At 47.0% G+C, this 25828-nt stretch overlaps 4 protein-coding genes across 5 annotated transcripts in view; 2 read left to right on the top strand and 2 right to left on the bottom strand.

The window, feature by feature from the left end:
- TSPEAR (thrombospondin type laminin G domain and EAR repeats) overlaps positions 1–25828 on the bottom strand; it is a 215868-nt gene that overhangs the window by 142842 nt on the left and 47198 nt on the right. The gene's annotated exons all lie outside the window — the stretch shown is intronic.
- On the top strand, positions 6487–7383 carry LOC129022478 (keratin-associated protein 10-11). Of its 2 annotated transcripts, none has more exons than XM_054468660.2 (2): positions 6487–6807; positions 6919–7383. In XM_054468660.2, exons 1-2 carry the CDS (start codon positions 6487–6489, stop codon positions 7381–7383), a joined length of 786 nt encoding a protein of 261 aa, XP_054324635.2. The 2 variants fall into 2 exon arrangements, with proteins under 2 accessions (XP_054324635.2, XP_054324636.2); XM_054468661.2 differs by having other exon boundaries at positions 7045–7383.
- LOC129022701 (keratin-associated protein 12-4) lies at positions 14367–17223 on the bottom strand. Its single transcript, XM_054468967.2, is given in 3 exon segments — positions 14367–14580; positions 14582–14700; positions 17191–17223. Coding segments are annotated over 3 exon segments (366 nt in total).
- On the top strand, positions 18060–18469 carry LOC129022493 (keratin-associated protein 12-3). The gene has a single exon (XM_054468684.1). The coding sequence runs from the start codon at positions 18108–18110 to the stop codon at positions 18396–18398; it is 291 nt and encodes a 96-aa protein (XP_054324659.1). The 5' UTR covers positions 18060–18107; the 3' UTR covers positions 18399–18469.

Below are 25828 nucleotides of genomic sequence, written 5' to 3' on the forward strand. Positions count from 1 at the left end.
GGGGCCATCCTGGGGAGGGGCTCCCCACACATGCGTGTGTGAGCCCCACCTCACTGTGCCCACTGATGGCCACAGGGTCAGAACAGAGAGCCAGGAGGAGGGCCCGGGACTGGCTCTCTGACCTTCTCCACATTTGCCATTGTCTCCCACCTGCCCTTGTCCGAGGCACCAAAAGGACCCAGCCTGTCTGGCCATCCCCAGGGAGGACACCTCCTGGTGGGGGGTCTCAGTTCTGACTCCTGCTCTGGGTCCTCATTCGATGTGTCTTCTGCCTCATCAGAGCTTCAACCCCCAGTGAAAGCATCTTGGAAAACAGTTCCTCAAAATGTCACTCCCTGTGTGACCCTGTGACCCTGTGAGTCCAGTTCTAGGCATCTACCCCAGAGGAATGAAACAAACGTCCATACACAGATTTGTGTGCCCATGTACACAGCACCACTGACAGTAGCCAAGAAGTGGAAAGAGTCCAAATGTCCATCAGAGGATGAATGGACAAGCAAAACACAGCCTATCCACACAAGCAAAACGCAGCCCATTCCCATGGGAATACTATTCAGCCATGAAAGGGATCAAATAGTGACACAGGCTACAACATGCATGAGCCTTGAAAGCATGATGCTCAGCGAGAGGCCGCATGTGGTGGGATTCTATTTGTATGAAAGACTCAGAACAGGCAAATCCACAGAGAAAGGAAGTAGATGAGTGGGTGACCAAGGCTGGTGGAGGGGCTCATGAGGAGTGACTGCTTATGGGTGTGGTTTTTGGAGTGGGAATGTTGTAAAATTACATATTGGTGATGGCTGAGAAACACTGGGAATATACTAAAAACCAATAGATTGTGCACTTACAGTGGGTGAACTTCATGGCTTGTGAATTTTCTCTTGGTCAATGTGTTAAAAACAAATAGTCTCAGCCCTCCATTTGGGATGGCCACTGGCCAATGCCTCCACCTCCCCTTCATCCAAATAAAAATGAATGGCGCCAGAGCAGTGATAGAAAACTGAGGCATGCCATCCACAGACCAGGTCAGTAAGGATTTTCTGGGAAAGGCAAGACAAAAAGATCAGGTTCTATTGACTTTATATCCAACAGAAAGAAAGGCAGAAGAAGGACTCTGAAGACAAATGAATTTTCCCAGAGACCCTAGCAAAGGGACCATACATGAGGATGACTGTGGGCACTCAGTGGTCTTTAACTGATGGGTCGAGTTCTGAAGAAGAGCCATTCCATGCCTGCAACCAGCGGGAGAACCAGGAAGGGTGGGGCTGGCCCAGGAGACTCCCAGCCTAGGTCGCAAGCTAGAGAGGAAGAGGCCACACCCCAGGAAGCTCTGGATGCCAAGATGAACTGGAGCCCCCATGTCCAATCAGCGATGAAGAAGGCCCCCCTCATCAGAGCCCCAGCATCAGCTCTGGGTGCAGAATATGTATATCTATGTGCAGAAAACCTTTCAGCAATGAATGCCAAACAATCTTGACCCTCACTTAAAAATGTGAACGACAACTAAGGGTCCTCAGACATGTGAGGAAATCACAGCATGACAGAGAAGCAAAGTCTGAACAAGCAATGATGCAGATGTGAGGAAAAAAAGAGGCTGTCACTCCATGAAACAAGAACAGAGTGCTACCAAAAAGGAGGAGGAAGAGGAGGAAGGAAAACACCCCAAGTTCCAGGAGACTGAAAGCATGACACTCTAAACACAGATGAAACTCAGTGACGGTCTGCATAAAAGACCCTGAAAGCAGAATTGCTGATACAGTGACCCTAGTTCAGGCAAGGACTGACTGAAACCCAATGCAGAAGGACAGAGATAAAGCCAAGAAAGCCCTGAGATCTGAGTGGGAAGAGCCCAGGAGACCCAGAGTCTGTGATCCTAACCGGGATCACAGTGGGGAGAAAATCCAAGAATGGAAGAAAATCATCAAACCCATATGGGAATAAAAGTTCCTTGAACTAAAAGAAGATGGGACCGAGGGGATGAACACAGCTGATGACAGTGACGGGAGAGGGGTCTGGTGAAATGAATGAAGTACAAGAAAGAGACAATAGTGCCAGGTTCTAAACAGAGGAAAGACTTCACAAGAAGATCAAAGTTATACAAATATGAGACGCATTGGTGGCCCAGCCTCTACCAAGGTGGAGGGAAGAAATTCCGCACCTAGACTCTGCTGTGGCAGGCATCAGCGGGGCTGTTCTTAAACAACAGGGATCCAGAAAGTTTACCACCCACAATGCTGTCTGAAACATTTACTCAGCAATCTCCAATAAGAAGAAACATGACCCCCTCTTTTCAAACGTCCACAAAAATCCACAGACACCCATCAAGGAAAATCTAAAGAAAATAAAAATAAAGTCGAATAAAAATAAGCAAACATGAAAGATGGAAAAAGAAGTATGCTCACAGATTCAGAGATTTTCCTTTTTTCAGTATAAGAAAATAGTATGGGTATATTTATCCTAAAATTTGGAAATATAAATTAAATGTACTGTGTTCTAAAAAATATAAATTACCTACACTGAGTAACAAGACAAAAATTTTAATACAATGATATCCAGGAAAATACAGAAATGGTATTGAAAAAGCTCATTCTTCAGAAGGCAGACTCAGATGTTTCAAAGCCGTATACCATCAGCCTTCAATACAAAGACTTTTCTGTGATACTTGAAATATTCCAGAGATCAGAAGAAGCCAGAGGTCCTCTGGATTCCTCTAGTAAGACTGGTGACACCCTGATGCCAAAACCAGGAACAACGGCGAGAGAGATAGGACTGTAGACCAATGTCATTTAAAAAAATAATGTAAGAGATTGTATGAACCTACATTAATAGAAAACTAAGCCAGTATGTATAGCCATTATGGGAAATAGTACAGAAGTTCCTCAAAAAATTAAAAATGGGGCCAGGCGCAGTGGCTCACGCCTGTAATCCCAGCACTTTGGGAGGCCGAGGTGGGCAGATCACAAGGTCAGGAGATTGAGACCATCCTGGCTAACACGGTGAAACCCTGTCTCTACTAAAAATACAAAAATTGGCCAGGTATGGTGGCAGGCACCTGTAGTCCCAGCTACTTGGGAGGCTGAGGCAGGAGAATGGTGTGAACCCGGGAGGCGGAGCTTGCAGTGAGCCGAGATTGCACCACTGCACTCCAGCCTGGGGGACAAAGCGAGACTCCATCTCAAAAAAAAAAAAAAATTAAAAAATTAAAAATTAAAAATGGAACTACCATGTGATGAGCAATCCCACTTCTGTGTATTTATACAAGACAAATTAAAGCCAGATCTCAGAGATACCTGCACTGCCATGCTAACTGCAGCACTATTCACAACAGCCAAGATATGGAAGAAACCTAAGTGACCGTCAACAGATGAGTGGATAAAGAAAATGCGGTGTGTATGCAGGATGGAATACGATTCAACCATAGAAAGGAAGGAGGTCCTGTCATCTGTGGCAACATGGATGAACCTGCACACACTATGCTAGGTGAAGTGACCCAGGCACAGAAAGACAAATACTGCAGACCTCGCTTATTTGTGGAATCTAAAAAAGCCAAGTTCACCAAAGCAGAGAGTAGAGTAGGGATTGGAGGGCCGGTGGGTGCAGGGAGTGGGGACGTGTTGATGACAGGATACAGCTTCAGCTGTGCAGGATGAGTCAGTTCTGGAAACCTCATGTGCAGCATGAGGACAGTTGACTGTAACACAGAACGTAACACAGTAACACCGAAATCTTCTAAGAGTCCATCTTAAATGTCTCATCACAAAATAAAGGTAACCACGTGGGGTGATGGACATATTAATTAGCTTGACCATGGTAATCATCACACAATGTGTACATGTATCAAGACGTCATGTTGTACACCTTGAATTTATATAATTCTTGTTTGTCAATTATATCTCAATAAAGCTGGGGAAAAAGGGATAATGAGCCATTATCAAGTAATGTATATCTTAGATCGCTCAAGTTACAAGGGTATCATTAACTATACTCATGAAATAGAAGCAGAAAAGCCACTGGTACTCTCAGTAGATTAATACACACACATTCACACACACACACACACACACACACACAAACAAACTCACTCCTTCTTTAAAAGCCTGAGGCAAAATTCATGATAAACTAAAGTAGGGAAACACTGCATGCACGAGACCAAGGCTGTGCTCAAACCAGCAAACATCGGCTTAGTGTGGAGTTGCGGGAGGCATTTCTGTTAACTTGGAAACAAGACCAGAGGGCTGCTGTCATCACGTCTCCAGCGTTGTGCTGGGCAGCCAGCCACTACGAAAGGGAGTCAAATAAAACAAAAGACTATGTTTTGGAAAAGAAGAATCCAAATGTGCGTCACTTGCAGAAGACCTGGCCGTGGGCCACCCTGCCTTCCAGACTCACAACCCCTCCTGGCACCTCCCTCTCCCAACCAGGGCCATTTAATCCCTGCCACTCAGCTCACTCAGATCCCCAGAGTGTCTGCTTGATTTAAGAAATGGTTTGATCATTTGATTCCCCACAGAAGCTGCCCTGCTGGCCCCCAGTGGAAAGTTCCATGATCCAAAAAGTCATGTCTCCAGTGAGTCCGGGGCTCCAAAGTTGTACCTCATGTTGTGGCTGATGTAAAAAGACCGTACTTGCACTGTGTGTGTCTGTAGTGCACCCACTAATACGATGTCACCCTAGACTTCCTGGCTTTCCTATCATCTCCTGAAAGCAGCACCAAGTCCTTCAGTCTCGGAAAGTGGATTAAGCACACAGTTCTCACACACCTGTACTAATAATCACTGAAAGGATATTTAAAGAGTTATAAAAAATGAAATCAAAATTATCTAACAAAAATGGGAGGCTCAGCAGGGTCCTTCATATGTTTGTAGAAAAGAGAAGCAGACAGAAACAGGTTAGGGAGTAAATTGGAGCAGGACCCTAATGCACTGGAATAAAATAGTCTTTTATTCAGAAAACTGAATGAACTGCCACCAATGAGCAGACTATCTGATGGCCAATGAAACAAGAAAAAAAAATCTAAAAACTCAAAGTAACATCATCAGAGTAAATGGATAACATATTTCATTCATCACAAGTTGAAAATAAAGTCATAAAAAGAGAGACCAGGAAAGATGAAATTATTATTAAAAATGGAAAAACACTTCGGAGATAAGTCTTTATATTGAAAGGCTCAATAAGTTCTAACCACAGAAAGTTAAATAATGCATTAGCCTAGAAACAAAAACATGACACTTTAGAACAATAAAAAGAAACCCAAATGCTCCCAGATAGTTAAGGAAAGAGAGAGAGAAACTAAAAAATGACAAATGACCAGCATCAGACTGTCATCAGCAACACTGGACATCACAAAAAAATGGTGACATGTGTTCATCATTTTGAGGAAAAGTAACTTAAAATCAGAATTTTATACCCAGCTAAACTATCATTATAAATGTGAGGATAAAGTTGATATATTTTCAGACAAGCAAGGAATCTTAAAATGTATGTCCTAAAATCACCATATATGAAAAAGTACTTGATCTTTCACCAAGGCAAAATGAAAATTGAAATAATCCAGAATGCAGCTTCAAATGAAACAAAGAGAGCCTCTGAGGGTGGCATGGAAGAGCTGAAGAGACAAAAATAAAGCATGGATCCACCAGCTACTGAATCTCTGAATATTCTCCTTACAAGGTGTGAGGGAATGAAGGGAGGACCACTTAGCATTTTTTTTTTTTGAGACGGAGTCTTGCTCTGTCACCCAGGTTGGAGTGCAATGGTGCGATCTCAGCTTACTGCAACCTCCGCCTCCTGGGTTCAAGAATTCTCCTGCCTCAGCCTCCTGAGTAGCTGGGACTACAGGCACATGCCACCATGCCTGGCTAATTTTTTGTATTTTTAGTAGAGACGGGGTTTCACCATGCTAGCCAGGCTGGTCTCAAACTCCTGACCTCATGATCCACCCACCTCAGCCTCCCAAAGTGCTGGGATTAGAGGCATGAGTCACCGTGCTCGGCCAGCTTCCTCTTATCGTCTGTGCCATTTTTATTTCATATGAAGTGCACATTTTTCTCCATGTTTATGTTTTAAGATGCTAAAAGTAATAAAATAGATCTAATCAGTCCAGAAACAGGATAGGTGGAACCAGAATTGCTTCCTTTGGAGAAACGTTCATCTCTAAAACCTCAACTCAACAAAAGCTTGCTTGAAATATTTTCCACCACATTTCTGTGGCCAAAATAAAAACTGATGAAGAAACAGAGCCCTGCGACATACGCACCAGTTTAATGAGGAAAAAACAAAGAGATAAACCAGCATGAATGATGCATCTCCAGCTACCAGCTGTAAACACCAACAAGGAAGAGAAGCTTGTGGAGCCTCCTGTCGGGACAACACATGCCAGGGAGGGATTTAAAAGCCCCACAGCCCTGAGCGCGTCACTCATTCACTCACTCACTCCCACACTCACTCACACACACCTCCCCCAGCTCACCTCTTCCCCACCCCAGCATGGCCGCATCCACCATGTCCATCTGCTCCAGCGCTTACTCTGACTCCTGGCAGGTGGATGACTGCCCAGAGAGCTGCAGCGAGCCCCCCTGCGGCGCCCCCAGCTGCTGCACCCCGGACCCCTGCCTGACCCTGCTCTGCACCCCAGTGAGCTGTGTGTCCAGCCCCTGCTGCCAGACGGCCTGTGAGCCCAGCCCCTGCCAATCAGGCTGCACCAGCTCCTGCATGCCCTCATGCTGCCAGCAGTCTAGCTGCCAGCTGGCTTGCTGCACGTCCTCCCCCTGCCAGCAGGCCTGCTGTGTGCCTGTGTGCTGCAAGACTGTCTGCTGCAAGCCTGTGTGCTGTTTGCCCATCTGCAGTGGGGCTGCTTCTTCATGCTGCCAGCAGTCTAGCTGCCAGCCAGCTTGCTGTGCCTCTTCCTCCTGCCAGCAGGCCTGCTGCATGCCTGTCTGCTGCAAGCCTGTGTGCTGTGTGTCCACCTGCTCTGAGGATTCCTCTGCATGCTGCCAGCAGTCTAGCTGCCAGCCAGCTTGCTGCACCTCCTCCTCCTGCCAGCAGGCCTGCTGTGTGCCCGTCTGCTGCAAGACCGTCTACTGCAAGCCCATCTGCTGTGTGCCCGTCTGCTCTGGGGCTTCCTCTTCATGCTGCCAGCAGTCTAGCTGCCAGCCAGCTTGCTGCACCACCTCCTGCTGCAGACCCTCCTCCTCTGTGTCCCTCCTCTGCCACCCCGTGTGCAGGTCCACCTGCTGTGTGCCCGTCTCCTCCTGCTGTGCCCCCACCTCCTCCTGCCAGTCCAGCTGCTGCCGCCCGGCCTCCTGCGTGTCTCTCCTCTGCCGCCCCGCAAGCTCCCGCCGGGCCTGCTACAGCCTCTGCTCAGGCGAGAAGTCCAGCTGCTGAGTGCTCAATCCTTGTCTCCTGCTGACTGTGTCTTTGCCGCCAAGCAGGATTCTCCAGTCTCAGGAGCCCCTGGAGTCCTCAGAATCCACCAGCTCCATCAGTAGCCACATAGTTGCTGCCTGAAGGGGATTTTGAGCACATCAAGCTTTCCTCCCCACTGTCTGGGAAGAGACAACCCACAAATCCCTCAGCAGGTGGACTGTGGCCTTCTGGAGCCCCCTTCTCCAAATGTGTTGCTTACACCCAATGTGACAAAGAAGAACTGCTCTAATCAATAAATTCTTGAGTCAGGAAATACGGGCTGGTGTGCACTTTCTGCTCTTCCCCTGAGCCCCTCTGCCTTCTCCAAATTTGGGGTGTGGGACCCACTGTCCTGTTAAAGGCAGATAGGACAGTGTCTCTCATTCCGAGATCAAACACTTGGGAGACAGCAGGCTTTGAAAGCAAATGCGATCAGCTCCATGCCCTTCCTGCAGCCCACAGGGGATGAGCCTCCAGGCTGAGCCAGGGAGGGGAGCAGAGCTGAGTGGGCTCGGCCTCTGGTGAGCTTTGGGCCACCTGCCCATGCCTGTCCCCTGCCAGTCCAACCTAAATCTGAGTCGGGAAGAAGCAGAAATCCCATTCAGTTGGGACCTGAGAGCCCCAGGCACCGTGCTGGCCTCGTGGTGTGTGGGCCGTGGAGAAGGTGCCCACACAGAGGGCTGCCCCGAGTTTGAGGGCCACCCTGTGTGCTCTGAAGCAGTAGCAATTCCATGGGCCCCAAGAGGGGTTCTGGGGTCACTCAGATGTCACTCATCCTACTCAGGGTTTAAGGCCTGGGTGAGGAGACACAGAGCAAAAAGACACCTTATCGATGAACCCTTAGGACAGTGGGAGAGGATGAGGCTGTAGTCTCAGTGGACCACTAGCACTGGAGAGTCTGGAGAGTGAACAGGGCACTAGTGAGATCAGTCAGATCAGCACCTCCTCGGGAGGCTGGGAGGGCCCAGGGAAGAGACAACAGAACAAAAACCCTAAGAGGACCTTTAACCAGAAAGTAGCTGAATTTAAACCCGCATTGACTCATAAATCTCTCAGTTTGCCAGAGTTTATTCAACCCCTGTGTCCATTACTTGCTTATTCAAATATTAAGAAAAATACGGCCATCCCCATAAATAAGAGGACAAAGGCCTTCATGGACCTTTCATAGCACAAAGAGTTAAAAAAAGAGGGGGAGACGTTTCCACCTCACCACTAACCAAAGGAACAGAGGAGCCTAAGGCACAGGGGAGCCTAAGGTACAGGGGGCACCAACATTGCTGAGGCTGAGCCGCTGTGCAGCCAGCGGGCAGACGCACCCAGGGCCTCAGCCTCCAGGGCACCAGAGACTTTGAGCCTCCCGATGGCTCCTGAGGGGAAAGCCAAGGACAGCCATGGCCGGGCACAGCTTGTGACACCCGGGCCCCTGTGCTCTGTGTGGCAGCTGACATGCAGGTCTGCTGCTGGCCCTGTGTCCATGCAGCCATCCAAGCCCACACAGTCAGGCTGCCATGCCAGATGCAGAGGAGAGACTAGGGCTGCAGTGGCGGGGTCCCCTCCCTTGTGAACGTGCGTGAAGGTGTTCACAGCACAGCGACAGCTCCGAGTGTTCCGCTCCCCCAGGTCCCGGGGTGCCTCTCCTGTCTGTGAGGGAGATGCGGGACCCACTGAGTCAGGGACAGCTGCTGCCTGCAGAGGCATCCCATGAAACCACAGGAAACCGCAAAGTCCCCTCTACCGCCTGCTGGACAGAGCCAGACGGCCCCTGGGGACTGGGGGAGGGTGTCTGTAAGGCGAGGACATGGCTGGTACATGCTCGTTAGGGTGTGATCAGAGACCCTCCAGCCTGCAGGCACCCTCGCCCAGTTGTAAGGGTGAGAGCACAGCCCCAGCCGAGGCTGCTGGCCTGGGAGGAGGGATGAGCAGCGGTCTGTGGAGCGAGCCCTCTAAGGAGTCCCCCTGCACCTCACATGCTCGTCAACACAGGGCATCCTGGTAACGGAAGTTTCTAGACATGGGCCTCTCAGCAGGAGGGGTACACTGGCTGGTGCTCCTCTTAGCTGATTTCTTGGTTCCCAAACGGCTACCCCGCTACCCATGTGTGCCAGCAGCCCCCTTCTACTGAGGACAGCACCCCCTCCAGGCAAATCCCACTCATACCCACGACATGCTCACACCTTTTCTCCCGTGTGGCCCACACGCATGCCACAGGGACCAAGCTGGCTCTGTCGGGGCAGACCTCGGTTTTGGGGGCCAAGCTTCCCATTCTTGGAATTAGCGCAAGCATCCCCCACACAGGCCTCCCTCCTTCTGCAATAGCCTCAATGCCTGGATGGGAGCCGGGCCACCCTCAGGCCCAGCGTCGGGCCTTCCTGTGTGTGCAGTAGGCTCGGGCTGTGTCCTGAAGAAGCCCAGCCATGCAGATTCTCAGTTGACTCTTCCTTCCCAAGGAACCACAGTGAAAGACGCCACAGCCCACCCATGCACAGAGGAACCCAGGCTGCTCTCATGGCTTTGCACCGAGCCCTTTCCTGGGCTGAATAGTGTCCCCTTAAAAAAAGACATGTTGGTCCAGATGCGGCACATGCCTGTAATCTCAGCACCGTGGGAGGCCAAGGAGGGAGGATCACTTGAGCCCAGGAGTTCGAGAGCAGCCCAGGCAACACAGTGAGACTCCATCTCCACAAAATATAAAATAAAATTTAGCTGAACGTGGTGGTGTGCACCTATAGTCCCAGCTACTTTGGTGGGAAGACGGCTTGAGCCTGGGAGGTCAAGGCTGCAGTGAGCTGTGATCGCGCCACTGCACTCCAGCCTGGGTGACCAGGCAAGACCCTCTCCAAAAAAAAAAAAAGAAAGAAAAGGCATATGTTGGATGCTAATCCCTCATACTGTAAACGTGACCTTACGTGGAAATAAGATCTTTGCAGATATAGTCAAGTTGAAGTGAAGTCATTAGTGGGGGACCCTGAGCCAACACCACTTCTGTTTTTATAAAAAGCCAAAATTTGCACACAAACGGGCACCAGGAGAATGCCATGTGACAATGGAGGCAGAGAGCGGGGCCACGTGACGACGGAGGCAGAGAGAGGGGCCACGTGACGTCAGAGGCGGAGAGCGGGGCCACGTGACGACGGAGGCGGAGAGTGGGGCATGCCACTGCAAGCCAAGGATGCCGAAGAAGGCAACAGGCCCAGAAAACAGGACAGAGTCATCCCCCAGAGAGGGACAGACTCTCCTTCACCACCACAGAAGGAACCAGCCCCACTAACGCCTTCACCCCGGACTTCAGTTCTCCAGAACCGTGAGATGTGAGCTCCTGCCGTGTCACATCGCTGGCGTGGGACTCTGTCACAGCAGCCCCCGGATGTCAACGCGCCCTCCAGCTCCAGCCCCCAGTGAGGGTGGAGAGTCCGGGGAAAGGGGGCTGGAGGCTGGGAAAGGAGTTCTGAGGGAAGTGTCTGGGGCCTGTGACATCCTACAGGCCAAGGGACAGGACACAGAGATCCCCAGAGGTGGACGGAGTCCTCTGAAGAGGGGACAACCATGGCTTGGGTCTGACACACCCAAGAAGTTTGAGGCCAGAATCTGTGCAGATGCTCTGGGGGAGGACAGGGTGACACTCCCTGATGGTCCCCCAGGTCCATGTGGAGCCCCCCCAGGGAGGGGGCATGAGGGGTGGACTCAGGGTCTGCAAGAGAACCTGGGGACAGGACAGGTCTTGGCAGAAGGAAGCTGTTGGCACCACCAGCTAGAGTAGGGCCTCTTCCAGGCTGGGGGAGCCACAGGGAAAAACTCCCAAAATGGACAGGCCACGAGAGGGAGAGTGAGGCCGAAGCCCCGGCAAGCAGAGAGAGCAACAGCCTGGTCACCACAGGTCTCCAGAGAGGAGACTTGTCTCTCATCCCCTTCTCTTCTCCTTGCCTTCCTCACACACCCCCAGACAGCTCACGACTGTGGCTGGCAAGGACACACTGTGGATGTGTGTCCTGTGGCCACAAACTTAGTAGCTTCAAACAACATGAATGGATCATCTCACAGCAGTAGAGGTCCAAAGTCTGACGTGAGTCTCACAGGGCTAAAATCAAGGCACGGGCAGGGCGAGTTCCTTCAGGAGGCTCCAGGAGAGAATCTTTCCTCATCTCTTTCAGCTTCTGGAAATGGCTCGAGCCCTTGGTTCAGGGCTAGCAGCAGGCATCTCACTCACACCTGCCATGACCTTCTCCTCTGGCCAAATGTCCTCCTCCCTCCTTCTGATAAGGACCCTGTGGAGACACTGGGCCCACCTGGATAATCCAGGGTACTCTCCCATTAGCCACACCTTATGGTCCACACATGTTAAGTTCTCTTAATTAGCCACACCTGTGAAGTCCCTGCTGCCACAAAAGGTGACACTCACAGGTTCTGAGAACCAGGATGTGGACATCATTGGTAACCATACTCAGCTGGCCATAGAAGTTAACCTCTATGGACTAAGGGGAAAAAAAAATCAAGCTTTTAAAAAATGAAAGTTAGTTTTATTCAGAAGTCTTACTGAGGATTATAGTCTGAGACCTACATAGCCCAGGAGCAGTTTAGGCCTCAGTAAGACTTCTGAATAAAACTAACTTTCATTCTTTTTTTTTTTTTTTTTTTGAAATGGAGTCTCACTCTGTCGCCCAGGCTGGAGTGCAATGGCGTGATCTCAGCTCACTGCAAGCTCCGCCTCTCGTGTTCACACAATTCTCCTGCCCCAGCCTCCCGAATGGCTGGGACTACAGGTGCCTGCCACCTTGCCCAGCTAATTGTTTGTATTTTTAGTAGAGACGGGGTTTCACCATGTTAGCCAGGATGGTCTGGATCTCCTGACCTCGTGATCCGCCCGCCTCGGCCTCCCAGAGTGCTGGGATTACAGGCGTGAGCCACCGCACTGGGCCCCATTCTCTAAAAGTTAAATTTTTTTCCTTAGTTGAAAATCACAGTGACCCAGATAGGACTCAGAGTGGACTGCTCAGGGATGTCTAGAACACTGCGGGGTCCCAGCACCCCGGTACCAGCACAGGCCACTTGAGCCCCCACAGCTCCTCCGTGGTTACAGATGACTGAGTGAGTCTCTCCTGAGTCTCTGACCTCCCACTTGGTGGAGAGTCCTGAGTTTTATTCAGTTAGTTCATTTTACTTCTTGCTGAAGGGGTAAATTCTTCTGAGACTTTTTATGTCTTAAGAAGGGGGAATTCTCCTCGTTGAAAGATACTAGGTAGGAATGGCTTCATGTGTAATCCATACAGAGTCTATACTTGCAAGTATCTCCCTAGAAGTAAGGGGTTAGCTAAAGTAGATTTAACACTGAAATGGCCAAAACTGGGATTCTCAAACATTAAGCCATGCCAGGTTTTCTGGGACTCCAGTTGACTACATACCATGGCCCATTCTTGTACGCATTTTTAAATAGTTAAATTATATCAAGGAAAAGTCAGAACTCAGAATCATCAACCTGCAAATATAGAGTTAAAATGTAGAGTCTTCTGGCTGGGTGTGGTGGCTCATGCCCGTAATCCCAGCACTTTGGGAGGCCAAGATGGGTGGATCACAAGGTCAGGAGATCAAGACCGTCCTGGCTAACACGGTGAAACCCTGTCTCTACTAAAAATACAAAAAAAATTAACCGAGCGTGGCGGCAGGCACCTGCAGTCCCAGATACTCGGGAGGCTGAGGCAGAATGGCGTGAACCCAGGAGGTGGAGCTTGCAGTGAGCCGAGATCACGCCACTGCACTCCAGCCTGGTGACAGAGTGAGACTCCGTCTCAAAAAAAAAAAAAAAAGAAAAGATAAACAATGCTAGTCCTTGCCTTTTCCTGCACAAGATAATGTCTTATAGGGCGAGTGATGACGCCTCTGAGGTCCATAACCAGATGTGCTCCTGCCCCCAAACCTGGATGTGATTCTGCTTTGATGCAGCTTCTGAGCCAGTTTGATGTGATCTGCATGTGCTGGCCTCCCCACCACCTGCATATGAACTGTGAGCTGCAACCCGGGGGCGGAATCTCTGACAGGGCTGCCCCTGGGCTGGTGTGAGCTGAAACCCGGGGCGGAATCTCTGACAGGGCTGCCCCAGGGCTAGTGTGAGCTGAAACACAGTGCTGGAGCCTGTGACAGAGCTGCCCCCGGCTAGAAACCTCACTCTTCTATAGTCCTTGGTAAAACTTCTGAGTAAAGTTCACTTTAATTCCTTAAAAGCTTTTTTTATCAACACCACAAACCTCTTTCCCATCCAGTTGGATGAAGGAGTAGCTATAGATTTAAATTCAGTTTAAAGTTTTAATTTCTTGACAAGAGTGGGTTGCACATACCAGCTAATAAGCAGAGGGCCCGTTTTACCTAAAATGGATCAAACTACAAAATTAGCCATTTGTCCTCAATCTCACCCAGAAGAGAGTAAGAACTGACCTCATAAATTTAAGGAACAAAGTGGGACAAAGGAAGCCTGATGTGACTGGGGTGGGGGATTCTCATCAGGCCAAGCTCAGGAGCACAGCCCACTAGCCCGAGAGGGTGCTGTTGAGAGGCTATTCCCCAGGCCTAACAGTCATCCGGTACCTGCCCCTTCTCTGCAGGGAAGGAGCTTTCCAGAATCCTGGGGAAGATACATCCTGAGGAAGGAGTGTGGGAAAGACACTGAGGAGAAGGCATCACACAGACTCAGGTGAGCACTCAGCGTCTGGTATTTATTAGATATTTGCAAGAGACCCAACATCAGACAGTGCGGAGGGCCCTGTGGATGACCCAGGCTGTGAACCCAGGAGAAACTGTAGAAAGGCACATGGACTCACTGGCTGGGATCTAGTGACGGTGCTGCAAAGGAGGCAGGTGGTCTAGTCAGGTGACGACAGTTTGCTGCGGGAGGATGTGGGGACTGCCTGGCAGGAGTTCAGAGAGCCTGCTGGCTTCTGATCTCGCACCTACAAGGGTCATAGGAGGCCACCTGCTCAGCAGCAGGTGGGGGTGCTCCAGGTGACAGGTCTATAGACCAGGGTGGGGCAGGAGGGCTGGCAGCACCCAGAGGTTGGACAGAAGGAGGCCACACACAAAACAGGCTTGCAGCTCACGGGCACACAGCAGGCCACCAGGCAGGGGCTGGGCACACAGCAGGCTGGCTGGCAGCAGATGGATACCCCACACAGGGGCCGGCGCAGCAGAGCCACACGGGGCTGAGCAGCAGCAGGAGGTTCCATAGCCCTCGGGTGGGTAGCAGGTGCTAGGGACACAGCATGGGGAGCCAGGGCAGGCCATTGGGCAGCCTGAAGAGCAGCTGGTGTGGCACTTGATGGAGCGTGGACAGGCAGGGGGCGCAGAGGAAAGGGCTGGTCTGGAGCCTGCTTCCTTAGGTGGCCTTTATACCCAGGCCACCAGCATCCTGGCAGCAAGCCCCCTGGCATCTTCCTCGTGGGTGGTTTTTCCTCCTCTGCCCTGTCTGGTTGATCTTTCTGTGTTTTTCTGTTGAGGTTACTCAGTTCAGGAGACTCTTTCAGCTAGGGGTGCCCTATCATTCAGCAGACCGTGTGTTTCTTGGAAACAGAGCAGGGGTAGCTGGTGAAGGGCTGTCAGTGAAGCTAGGGGCCCACCTCATGGATGTTCAAGGTCCCCCCGATTGTAAATGCCATCTGGAGCTCACACAAGCACAGTCACACTCAGTGCACCAGGGGCCCCGTTTCGACTGAGAAGCTCAGTCATCATCAGGGTCTTCCCAAGTAATGAGAGCCAAGCTACTGGGCTCCATATTGTGGAATAATAATGATGATTATTGAGGTAACAGTAATGCACAGAGGTCTAGCACTGTGCCAGGCTGTGTGGCATCTTACAGGGTTATTTCATTATGTTTGCCAGCATTCGGGGTGACTGATACCCCATTTTACAGATGTGCAATTTGTAAGTCGTAGAGGGTTTGCACAATGGGTGCGTATCTGCACCACTGCAGAGACGTAGGGATCTGGACTGCTTAGCTTCACTCTGGAATCCATGGTCATTACCACTGTGCCAAATTATACTGGGGCTTGAGGGTTCAATAAGTGATTCTTATTGAACCCTCAAGTCCTGAACCAGCTGGGACAGAGAAGATGGATGAAAACATCAGCCACGTTGGCCTCTGCAGAGCATGGCTCAGGCGTGTGACCACAATGGGCTTCCTGACACCACACCTCAGAAGTGCCCACTTCACACAGGTAGCACTAGTGGCCACAGGCCACCTCCTCTGCAGACGGAGCCCAGGAGGACCCATCACGGAGTGGGGCGTGAGCTACTCATATCTGGTTCCTCTCCCACGCTGAGGGTCTGATCAGTCTCACCCCTGCAGAGGCAGCTTGGGGGAAAGTGAGGAGCTGGCGTGAAATTTCAGGATGCCCCTGCACTTGGGAGGCAGCGGGCAGGAGTGTGGATGGCACGCTCCTCCTCACACTCCAGCTCTGTTCTCTTGATGGATTGGCCACAGCGCTTTATTCTACGGTGGTGTCACACGGTAGGGGGCTGAGCCATCTCTCAGGGCAGAGCTACTCCCTCCATCCCAGGCAGCACCCAGGGGCACCCTCTGCTCCTGTGTGGGTCCTCCTGTGCCTGCTGGTGGTGGATACAGGTGATTCCTGCCAAGAAGCCTTTGGACAAGTCAGACACCACGTTAATGAAATCCCCTCCAAGGCTGAAGACCAAGTGGGGTCTCAGAGCTGTGGACAGAACTTAGAAGTCTATGGACCCAGAGCCGATCTGCGGCCATGTGGTGGGAGTGACCTTAAGGCCTAGGGACAAGCCGGGTGAGGCCACAAGTTCACAGGCAACTCCTTTCACTGCTGTAGTTCAGAATCACACTTAAAAACCAAGAGAATTGGGGCAGCCACAGTGACCACATGTTCCTATGTGACCTACTCACCAAGTAATCCATTTTAAAGGTTGGTTGTCTTACGAGTCGACTACAGAAGAACGAGGATGCGTCTTTGATATTTACCTGCTCCTTTACCTTCCCCCATCCCCCCTACTCCTTCGTGCAGGTCAGGGTCCACCTGGCCTCGTCCTAGTCAACCTAAAGGACATCCACGCACGTCGCCTGCAGCGCACATCTGCAGGGGAGGATTTCTCCCAGCTTTTACTCTTCTGAACAGGTTTTTACCTCAATATGTTTTGGAGGATTTTTTTCATAGGTATAGAATTCTGGGTTGGCAAATTTTTTTTTCAGCATTTTAAAGAAGTTGTTACATTGTCTTCTGGCCTCCACTGTTTTTGCTGAGAAGTGAGGGATTTTCTCATTCTTGCAAGAACCTTATACCTTGTATGAAAAGTGTCTTTTTTTTCCCACTGTCTTCAATATTTTTTTGGTTTTCATTACTTTTACTATTTGATGCTTGGATATGGTTTTCTTTGTGTTGATCCTCCTACAGGTTCTGAGATTCTTGGGTCTGTAAGTTGCTATTTTTTTAATCAAATTTCGTGCCTTGGGCCATTATTTTTTCAAAACTTATTTATGGTTCAGTATCACTCTCTTCTCTTTCTGAAGTTGAAACTACTAGTATGTTAGACAGTTCAGTACCGTCTCATATGTCTTTTCGTTTTTCTAGATTCTTTCTCCTCTTCTTGAAACAAGATAATTTCTACTGGTGTGTCTTCAGGTTCACTGACTCTTTTTCCATCTGACTCCTAACCCCAAACTCCAGACCCCCCAGCATGGGATTTTGATGCTTGGTTCTTGGGTCCTCATGATCTGACCAGTTCACCTGCACCCATGGCCCAACACCCAGAGTGCAGGATTCCTGCCTCCCCTGGACATACCAGTTTCTGAAGCAGCATTCTCACTCTCTCCATGGCCACATTGTCTCCTCACAGAGGCCCCCCAGACCACCCACCAGCACCCCCATTACTATCTCCTGAACCCATTTTCCCCAGCACTCAGCCCTGTATGGAATTATTTCATGCATTCATTTCTTCCTTTACTCATTTATTCATTGCCCACTGCTAGAATGCTCTTGAGGTCAAGACCTCTTTGCTGCTAGTACACAATATATATTTGTTGCATGAACAAATAACTTCTTGTATAGATTACTCTATGGCAGGGTTGGCTAACTTTCCGTAAAGGGCAGACGGCAAATATTTTAGCCTTTGCATGTTACGGTCTCTTCGATAACTATTCAGTTGTGCCACTATAGTGCAAAAGAAGCCACAGACAACACATAAACTAATGGCATGCTGTGATCCAATAAAAGTTCATTTGAAAAACAGGCAGTGGGCCAAATTTGGCTCACAGACCATAGTTTGCCAACCTATGCTTTAAAGTTTTACTCTACAAAATAAAAGCTCAAAATACATTATTGCCTCAACATCTTCCTTGATAGCATGAAACAAAAGTGAAACAACAGGATTTGGTACTTTGAGTCGAGCCAGTGGTGCTGTGTGCACAGTAGTAGCCTGAAAAAAATTGACAAAAAACCTGCATGATGTCAAACCAGAACATCCTGTTTACAGAAGAAACTAACCTCAAGGCTGAAGCTATTTACGGTGGAGCATGACGCGGGAAAGTACACGCGGGAAAATAAGATGTTGGGAAACACAGTGGAAACAATCACAAGGAAGACAACAGTTGTGTTTCTGTGTTACCCAGATGCCCGGGACCCAGGTATAAAGACCACCAGAGAAGCAGCTTCCAGACATCACCCTCCTCCTCCCCAGTACCAACCCAGCCACACGCCACCATGTGCCACACCAGCTGCTCCCCAGCCTGCCAGCCAACCTGCTGCATACCCAGCCCCTGCCAGGCATCCTGCTATGTGCCCGTGAGCTGCCAGAACTCCGTGTGTGTGCCTGTGAGCTGCACGCGCATCGTGTGTGTGGCTCCCTCCTGCCAGCCCTCCGTGTGCGTGCCCGTGAGCTGCAGGCCCATCATATATGTGACCTCCTCCTGCCAATCTTCGGGGTGCTGCCAGCCCCCCTGCACCACCGTCTTCTGCAGACCCATCTCCTGCAGCACCCCTTCCTGCTGCTGACCAGCTGCTCCTGGTACACAGGGGTACACACCTGTATCCCTCCGCGAATAAGCATCTGGTAGACCCCCAGATTGCACACATAGGGCAGATGAAAAGCATGCTCAAGGAAACCTCTGAACTCTGGGGTGAGAACGTGGAAAAATGATTCAGACCTTCCATGACCCTGGGAACCCTCTCAAGGAAGCCCTGGCTGCCAGAGTCCTTGTCTCACTCCAGCAGGAAACTAAAACCCATGTGAGCCAAATAAATCGGCTGTCCCTATACACCTCGTCTCTGTCTTTTATCTTCATATATTTTGTAAGTTCTTTCCTTGAAGGTACATACCAACTTTAATGGCAGCAGCACCTCTTCAGAGAGCCACCTTCCTGATGGCTGAGCTGAAGTGGAGGGTCCTTGGTTGGGGGAGTGGCCTGAAGGTGCTGTCCCCCGACTCCCTCCCCAAGCCCTGCACTGTGGGGTAATAAGATGTTGGGAAACACAGTGGAAACCACCATGAGGAAGACAACTGTTGTGTTTTTATGTTACCTGGATGCCTGGGACCTGGGTATAAAGACCACCAGAGAATAAGCTTCCAGATGGAGGGTGTTAGGGGGAGGGTAGAAGAAAACAATCCTCTACCCAGAAGGATGGACAAGAAATAGTCCTGGGCCCCAGATCCCATGCAATACCTCAAAGGGTTACTGTGGCAAAGAAGGCGGGAAACTCTTTCAAACAACACCCACCACAAATACAGAGCAGAGTTCGTCTGTCCCAGGGAGGGGTAGCAGGAAGTCCAAGAAAGTCTCATTCTCCAAGTCCCACATGCAAAGGGCCTGCCTGAGACTGACACTGGACCAGGACAACAGAGAGCCCTCCTTTCTCCAGGTCCAGCCTAGCAGGCACAGCTCAGTAAGCAATGTCAGCCTGCCTCTGGGGAAAGGCAGAAGTGTGTAGAGATCTCCTCTGAATGTCAGGCATGCAGGGGTGTGTGAAACTTAGGGTGGAGCAAAAGCACTGACCTCCCCACCCCTCATCCTAAGCACAAGCACTGATACACCCTAAGCACAAGCCATTGGTGCACTGAAGGCAACCACAGGAACAACAAAACCCAAACCACGGTCAATGTCTGACCAGATTGATCCATTCACCTCCCCCCATACACTAATGACCTGACAAAAGAGACACACGCATTTCCAGAAGGAACTGATGATGTCTGATATTCAATAAAAAATTATAAGACATGCAAAAAAGCAAGGAAAAACCAAGCCATTGTCAGAAGACAAAGAAATCAACAAAAATGGATTCAAAAGTGACCCAGGGGCTGGGCACAGTTCACACCTGGAACTGCTCCCACACAGTGGGAGGCTGAGGCTGGAGAGTCGTTTGAGCCTGGTAGTTCGAGGCTGCAGTGAGCTGAGATTGCACCACTGCACTCCAGCCTGGGTAAAAGAGCAAGACACTATCTCTAAAAACAGAAAGTAAAAAGTAAAATGACACAGGTGTTAGAGCTATCAGGTATAAACTTTAAAATAACTATAATGAATAGATTAAAAGATCAAGAGTAAAGCATTAAAAACATATATGAACAGATGGGTAATTTCAGCAGAGAGATGGAAACTAAAAGAAAGGTCAAGTGGATATGGTAAAAATCAAAATACGGTATCACAGATGGCTTCCTTCAGTGGGCTCATCAGTATATCTGATACAACCAGGTGTGGAAGCTTTGAATTTGAAGACGTGTAAATATAAATTGACCAAATTAAAATACAAAGAGAAAGAGAAAGAGAAGGGTGGAGGGAGACAAGAGCAAAACATCAAATCCTCATTTATGGATGTAATTGGAGTCTCTGAAAGAGAAGAAAGAGAGGGCAGGGTGGAAGAAATATTCAAAGAGGTAATAGTTGAGAAATATTCTAAAAATAATGAAATACATAAAGCCCATATCCAAAAAGTTCAGAGAACCCCAAATTGGGTAACTATATCCCCACCACAATTGACTAGACATGTCACATTACATCTGTGACTGACAAAAACCAAAGGTAAAAGGGAAATCTTGAAAGCATCAATATTTTAAAAGCAGACTATGAGCATAAGGACAAAGGTAAAGTTTACATCAGACTTCTAATCAGAAATCACACGACCGAAAGTACATCTTTAAAATACCGAAAGAAAATCTGTCGACCCTATGACACTAAAAGTATCTTTCCAAAATGAAAGAAAGCACTTTTTCAGATGAACAAAAACTGAAAGACTTCATTAACAGCACACATGCACTAAAAGAAGTTCTTAAAAAATTTCTTCGAGCCAAGAAATATGATAGCAGAGAGACACTTGGATCCACACAAAGAAAAGAAGAGACCTCTTGGCTGGGTGCGGTGGTTCACCTCTGTAATCCCAGCACTTTGGGAGGCCGAGGTGGGTGGATCACCTGAGCTCAGGAGTTTGAGGCCAGCCTGGCCAACATGGTGGAACCCCGTCCCTACTAAAAATACAAAAATCAGCCAGGCATGGTGCCGGGCCCCTGCAATCCCAGCTACTCAGGAGGCCGAGGCAGGAGAATTGCTTGAACCTGGGAGGCGGAGGTTGCAGTGAGCCAAGATCGCACCACTGCACTCTGTCCTGGGCGACAGAGCAGGACTCTATCTTGGGGGGAAAAAAAAAAAAAAAAAAAAGAAAAGAAAGAAAAGAAGAGCTCTAGAAATTATTTTAAAAGAAGATAAATATAAAAAGCATTATAGGCCGGGCGCAGTGGCTTACGCCTGTAATCCCAGCACTTTGGGAGGCAGAGGTGGGCAGATCATGAGGTTAGGAGATCGAGACCATCCTGGCTAACACAGTGAAACCCCGTCTCTACTAAAAATACAAAAAATTAGCCGGGCGTGGTGGCGGGTGCCTGTAGTCCCAGCTACTCAGGAGGCTGAGGCAGGAGAATTCTTGAACCCAGCAGGCGGAGCTTGCAGTGAGCCAAGATCACGCCACTGCACTCCAGGCTGGGTGATAGAGGGAGAATCCGTCTCAAAAAAAAAAAAAAAAAGCATTATAACTAATTGACTGTCCAGAGCAAAAATAGTGACAGTGCATTATGGGATTTTTAACATAAGTAAAAGTAAAACATGGCAAAAATAACACAAGGAATATAAAAGAGGACATGGAGGTACACTGCCCTAAAGTCCTGCCACTTACAGATGAAGTGGCGTCATATTACCCGGAGGTATCCTTTGTTACAGTAAAGATATGTATTGTAACTCTTAGGCCAAATAAGTTTGAAAAGACGTATTAGGCTATTATCGCCTTGCTATAAGGAAATACCTGAGACTGAGTAATTTATAAAGAAAGGAGGTTTAATTGGCTCACAGTTCTGCAAGCTGTACAGGAAGCAAAATACTGGCATCTGCTCAGCTTCTGGGGAGGCAGAATTGTGAGGAAACTTACAATCATGGTGGAAGGTGAAGGGGGAGCAGGCACATCACGTGGCCAGAGCAGGAGCAGGAGAGAAAGACAGGGGAGGAGCCACACGCCTTTAAACAACCAGGTCTCCCAAGAACGAACTCACTGTCGCAAGGACAGCACCAAGGGGATGATGCTAAACCATTCATGAGAAATCCACCCCCATGATCCAATCACCTCCTACCAGGCCCCACCTCCAACACTGGAGATTACAATTCAACATGAGATTTGGGCGGGGACACAAATCCAAACTATATCAAGATGTATATAAAAAGTAGATATAAAAGGAAGTAACTAAGAATACTAAACCAAAAAGTGGCATAGAAAGAGGGCAAAGATAAAAAGGAACAGATGGAACAAATAGAATACAATTAGCAAAGTGATATTTTGCTAATATTAAATTAAATGCAAATTAATTTATTAAATTAAATTAAATGCAAATCATCTAAACACCAAAACGAGAAAACAGAGATTTTTTTTTATGTTAACTGAGACAGCACTAATTCATTTAGCACTGCCATTTCTTTTTTTTTATTATTATTATTATACTTTAAGTTTTAGGGTACATGTGCACAACGTGCAGGTTTGTTACATATGTATACATGTGCCATGTTGGTGTGCTGCACCCATTAACTTGTCGTTTAGCATTAGGTATATCACCTAATGCTATCCCTCCCCCCTCCCCCCACCCCACAGCAGTCCCCAGTGTGTGATGTTCCCCTTCCTGTGTCCATGTGTTCTCATTGTTCAATTCCCACCTATGAGTAAGAACATGCGGTGTTTGGTTTTTTGTCCTTGCGATAGTTTGCTGAGAATGATGGTTTCCAGCTTCATCCATGTCCCTACAGAGGACATGAACTCATCATTTTTTATGGCTGCATAGTATTCCATGGTGTATATGTGCCACATTTTCTTAATCCAGTCTATCATTGTTGGACATTTGGGTTGGTTCCAAGTCTTTGCTGTTGTGAATAGTGCCGCAATAAACATACGTGTGCGTGTGTCTTTATAGCAGCACGATTTATAATCCTTTGGGTATATACCCAGTAATGGGATGGCTGGGTCAAATGGTATTTCTAGTTCTAGATCCCTGAGGAATCGCCACACTGACTTCCACAATGGTTGAACTAGTTTACAGTCTCACCAACAGTGTAAAAGTGTTCCTATTTCTCCACATCCTCTCCAGCACCTGTTGTTTCCTGACTTTTTAATGATTGCCATTCTAACTGGTGTGAGATGGTATCTCATTGTGGTTTTGATTTGCATTTCAAAAAACAGATTTTTAATTGTATTAAATAATTCAGGATCCAACTATATTCTATCTACCAGAAGACTCACGTTAAATATAAAAACATAGATCGGTTAAAAGTAAACAGATGGAAAAATATACCATACAAATACTAATCAAGTAAAATTGGAATGGCTATATTAATATCAAACAAAGTCAACTTCACAAAAGAAATATCACCAAGGATAAAAAGGAATATTACATAATGATAAAGCATCAATTCACCATGGAAACATAACAATTCTAAATGCGTAAGCACCAAACAGCCAACTTTCCAAACACATGCAACAAAAAAACTGAGAAGGGAAAGGAAAAGCAGATAAATCAGATTTGTCATTGGACTTCAGCTTCAAGAGAACAAGTAGACAGAAAATCAGGAAGGATACAGAAGGCCTGGACAACACTGTCAATCAACTTGACCTAATGGATACTTACAGAACACTCCACCCAACAATAACAGATACACATTCTTTTCAAGCACATGAAACATTCACCAAAAAGACTATATTCTGTGCCATAAAATAAACTTCAACCCATGTAAAAAAGTTGAACTAATACAATGTATGTTCTCTGACCACAAAGAAATTCAATTAGACATTAACACCAAAAGGATAGCTAGAAACACCCTGCAGAACTGTAAACTAACCAACACACTTCTAAATAACCCATGGTTCAAAGAAGAATCACAAGAGAATTAGAAAATGTTTTGAATTAAATACAAATTAAAAGACAACATGTCAAAATATATGGAACATGGCTAAAATAGTGTTTAGAGGGATAAAATTATATCATTAAGTGCTTATATTCACAAAGAAGAAAGTCCTGAAATCAATTATCTAAGTTTGCACTTTAAAGAAAAAAAGCAAATTAAACTCAAAATTAGCAAAAGAAATGAAATAATTAAAAATCTGCAAAAAAATAGTGAAGTAGAAAATGGAAAAGAATTCAATGAAAGCAAAAGCTGCTTCTTTGAAAAGAACAATGAAATGAATAAGCATCTAGCCAGACTGAGCAGGAAAATTATAATAAAAAGAAAAAAAAGACAGAAAATAGCAATATTAGGAGTGAAAAAGAGACATCATTACAAATCTTACAATTATTAAAAACATGATACAGGAATGATGTAAACAACTTCCTACGATTAAATTTGATAACATACATAAAATTGGCACATTTTTTAAAAGACAAAAGTATGAAAGCTTTTTCCAGAGAAGTAGGTAGCCTGAATAGTAACATATCTATTAAAGAGGTTGAATTTTCAGTTAAAATCTTTCAACAAACAAAACCAGGGGCAAATGGCCTCCCTGGAAAATTCTACCAAACATTTAAAGAGAAAATATAACCAATTCTACATGAACTCTTCCAGAAAATAGAAGGAAAGGAATCATTCCCAATTAAATTTATAGAGCCAGCATAATCTTGATATCAAATTTGAACAAAAGTATTATAGTATATAGAAAACTATACACTATTAATAATATCTCTTATGAATATAGATGCAAAATTCTCAACCAAATACTGGCAAATTAAATCCATAAATATGTGAAAGAGATAAAAGGTTGTAATCATGTGAGATTTATCCCAAGAATGCAAGGTTGGTTCAGTGTTAAAAAATCAACTTATAATTCACCATATCAACAGACTAAAGAGGAAGCACCATATTATTATCTCAATAGATTCAGAAAGGGCTTTTGACAAAATTCAACATCCATTCAGAATAAAAACTGCTAGCAAACTAGAAATTAAAAGGAACTTCTTTTAAAGAGTATCTATGAAAAACCTATAGCTAATATCATACTTAATGATGAAAGACTATATGCTTTCCCCTTAAAATCAACAATAAAGCAAGAACATTCACTTTTGCCTCAGCTATTTATTACCCTACTGGACTTCCTAAACAGTGAAGTAAAAAGCATGCAGCCTGGAAACGAAGAAATAACACAGTCTCTATTAACATATTACATTGTTGTCTACCTAGAAAATCCCCAGAATTCTACAATAAAGCTACAAGAACTAGTAAGCGAATTTAACAAGGTCAAAGAAAAAGTGCCAATATACAAAAATCAATTTTATTTTAATATACTAGCAATGAACAATCAGAAATTGAAACTTAAAAATAGTACCATAATAGCGTTAAACATTATAAAATACTTAGGGATAAATTCTGGGAGAAATATATAAAATGTATACATTGAAAACTACAAAATATTGATGAGAAAAATCAGAGAAAACCTAAATAAATAGACCATGTTATGGATTGCTGGATATGTCGACTCTCCCCAAATTGATTTATAGTTTCAATACACTCCCAATCAAAATCTCAGCACGAATTCTATAGATATTGATGAGCTTATTCAAATATCTATATGAAAAGACAAAGAAACTAGAGTAGCCTAAACAACTTCTTAAAAGAAGAACAAAATTGGAGAACTCACACTAGCTGATTTCAAGATACTATAAAGCTGCATTTATCAGGGCAGGATGGTGTTGGCAAAAAGTTACTTAGCATATGACCCAGCTATTCCACTCCTAGATGTTTACCCAACAGAGAGAAACAAATATGTCCATGCAAAAACCTGGACTTGCTAACACATGCCCCATGTGGAGCACTAGCATCACAGAACTTGGGCTCCAAGTGGCCCTGAGGGCCCCACAGCTCTGGAGGATGGGGGCTGAGCCAGGCCTCGTCCATGCTTCTCTGAGCACAGGGCAGGTA

The sequence above is a fragment of the Pongo pygmaeus genome, chromosome 22, assembly GCF_028885625.2.
Source record: "Pongo pygmaeus isolate AG05252 chromosome 22, NHGRI_mPonPyg2-v2.0_pri, whole genome shotgun sequence".
Classification (NCBI taxonomy): Eukaryota; Metazoa; Chordata; class Mammalia; order Primates; family Hominidae; genus Pongo; species Pongo pygmaeus.

Excerpts from the sequence above, each read along its gene's own strand:
- LOC129022478 (XM_054468660.2), top strand. The coding sequence starts at position 6,487 with ATGGCCGCATCCACCATGTCCATCTGCTCCAGCGCTTACTCTGACTCC. Across the intron at positions 6,808-6,918 it reads TGCCTGTGTGCTGCAAGACT|GCCTGCTGCATGCCTGTCTG; the intron begins GTCTGCTGCAAG and ends TCCTGCCAGCAG.
- LOC129022493 (XM_054468684.1), top strand. The coding sequence starts at position 18,108 with ATGTGCCACACCAGCTGCTCCCCAGCCTGCCAGCCAACCTGCTGCATA.